General features: G+C 37.9%; 1 protein-coding gene across 1 annotated transcript; it reads right to left on the bottom strand.

The window, feature by feature from the left end:
• Positions 1-6: 6 nt before the first annotated feature.
• Tsp_13689 (conserved hypothetical protein) lies at positions 7-1028 on the bottom strand (the record flags this gene model as incomplete). Its single annotated transcript, XM_003370974.1, has 3 exons — positions 926-1028; positions 540-573; positions 7-428 (listed from the first exon to the last, which is right to left on the bottom strand). Coding segments are annotated over exons 1-3 (559 nt in total), but the record flags the coding sequence as incomplete, so codon positions are not given.
• Positions 1029-1513: the final 485 nt, after the last annotated feature.

The raw sequence follows: 1513 nt of genomic DNA, 5'->3' as shown, positions 1-1513 counted from the left end.
CTTTACCTCGTACACGTGGTACACCGTAGTGAGCACAGTGGTAAACTATGTACCGGTATTTGAAAATTGGATCAATCATACCGTCCTTTAAGCGTAAAATTTCTGAGCTAGCCACTCGGAAAGTATGAAAATGCTCAGATTTCCAAGCATCGAATGCTTGTTCAAATTCCAAGAAAGATTTGAAGCGACGACCAACTTGGAAGCCGGATATGTTTGGCCAAGTTTGCCTCGCTGTCAAGTTTTGTACTCCATCTTGCTTATTGGATGTACGTAGATTTTCCACAACGTCCATGATCGCTGCTTGGGATAATAAAATTGATCTTTCTTCAGAAATTGAACACGATTGCACTGATGACTGATTGCATGGCACATTTTCTGATGTAGAACTTTTTTCATCTTGCATTTTTATAATATTCGACACAGTAAAACTGAAATTAATCAGTAACTAATAAAAAATGCAAAACGTCATGGAAATTGTGCAAGTGAATAAACATAATTGTATTATTCTACTATAATATATATATATATGTAGAATGAACCCTAAAAGGTAGATGAAATTAACCAACGGAAAAGCTAAATATGAATAAAGTTTTCTTAATAAAGTAAATAAATAGTCGAATAAATTTTACAGAAAGAAAGTTTAAAAATATTAATTAATGAGGAGGAAGAATGTGAAATAAAAAAAAGAGAAAAGATTGAATACCAAATGATAAACTTACTAAGCACAAGCAAAATAATCACAACCGAACTGACCGACAGCTGAAAGACTGACTGACTGACTGACTGAATAAAAGTAACCGGTCGTCCTCCTGCTTTTCAATATTTTTGGCCCAGCTTGACAGCTGTCAGATATGGATAGACCTGAATAGATGGCGTCAAACTGAGGCAAAAATGACGAGGTGTACCGAGTCAATATTTGACCGACCGGCTGTCGGATTGGCCCAGTTAGCTTTAACTATCTGAGCTTTTTTATTTGTCTCTCTCTGGACGCAAAGCTCATCTGAGACACTCCAACCAGCTGCATGCATTGGATCCAAACGGCGCCAGCTGACAATTAGCCCTTTGGTTTGTATTGTATGCGTCAAGCAAGGCCAGCAAACGGTCAACGTTGATTGTCTTTGTTATATGCACAGCTCGTAAAAAGCTGCACGTCACGGCTGACCGCTCCTAATAGCGTAATTAGCAAACCATCGCTCACTGCCTGCTGACCTGCTTCTTAACCCAGCATCTTTTTATCCATGCACAGCCTGAGTCCACATTCTCACATCCACTCATCTTTACCTACTCTACATGACAATCCAGACGTCTGTCATCGATCATTCATTCTATCTTACTATCTACCTTCCTATCTGTCCTTCACTTTCATTTGATTGGGTTCAAGTTTTTTTTTTGCCTATTAATGCAGTTTACATAGTGTTTTCGAAAAACCAATGAAGTCTCTTCCATCCATGTAGTAACTGTAACCTGCAATAACCTCATTCCATGGTAATGTAACTTTTAAAATACTTTGTTT

Source organism: Trichinella spiralis (assembly GCF_000181795.1).
Source record: "Trichinella spiralis strain ISS 195 chromosome Unknown Scfld221, whole genome shotgun sequence".
Taxonomy (NCBI): domain Eukaryota; kingdom Metazoa; phylum Nematoda; class Enoplea; order Trichinellida; family Trichinellidae; genus Trichinella; species Trichinella spiralis.
The sequence above is the reverse complement of the archived record's forward strand: the minus strand, read 5'-3'. Positions and strand labels throughout refer to the sequence as shown.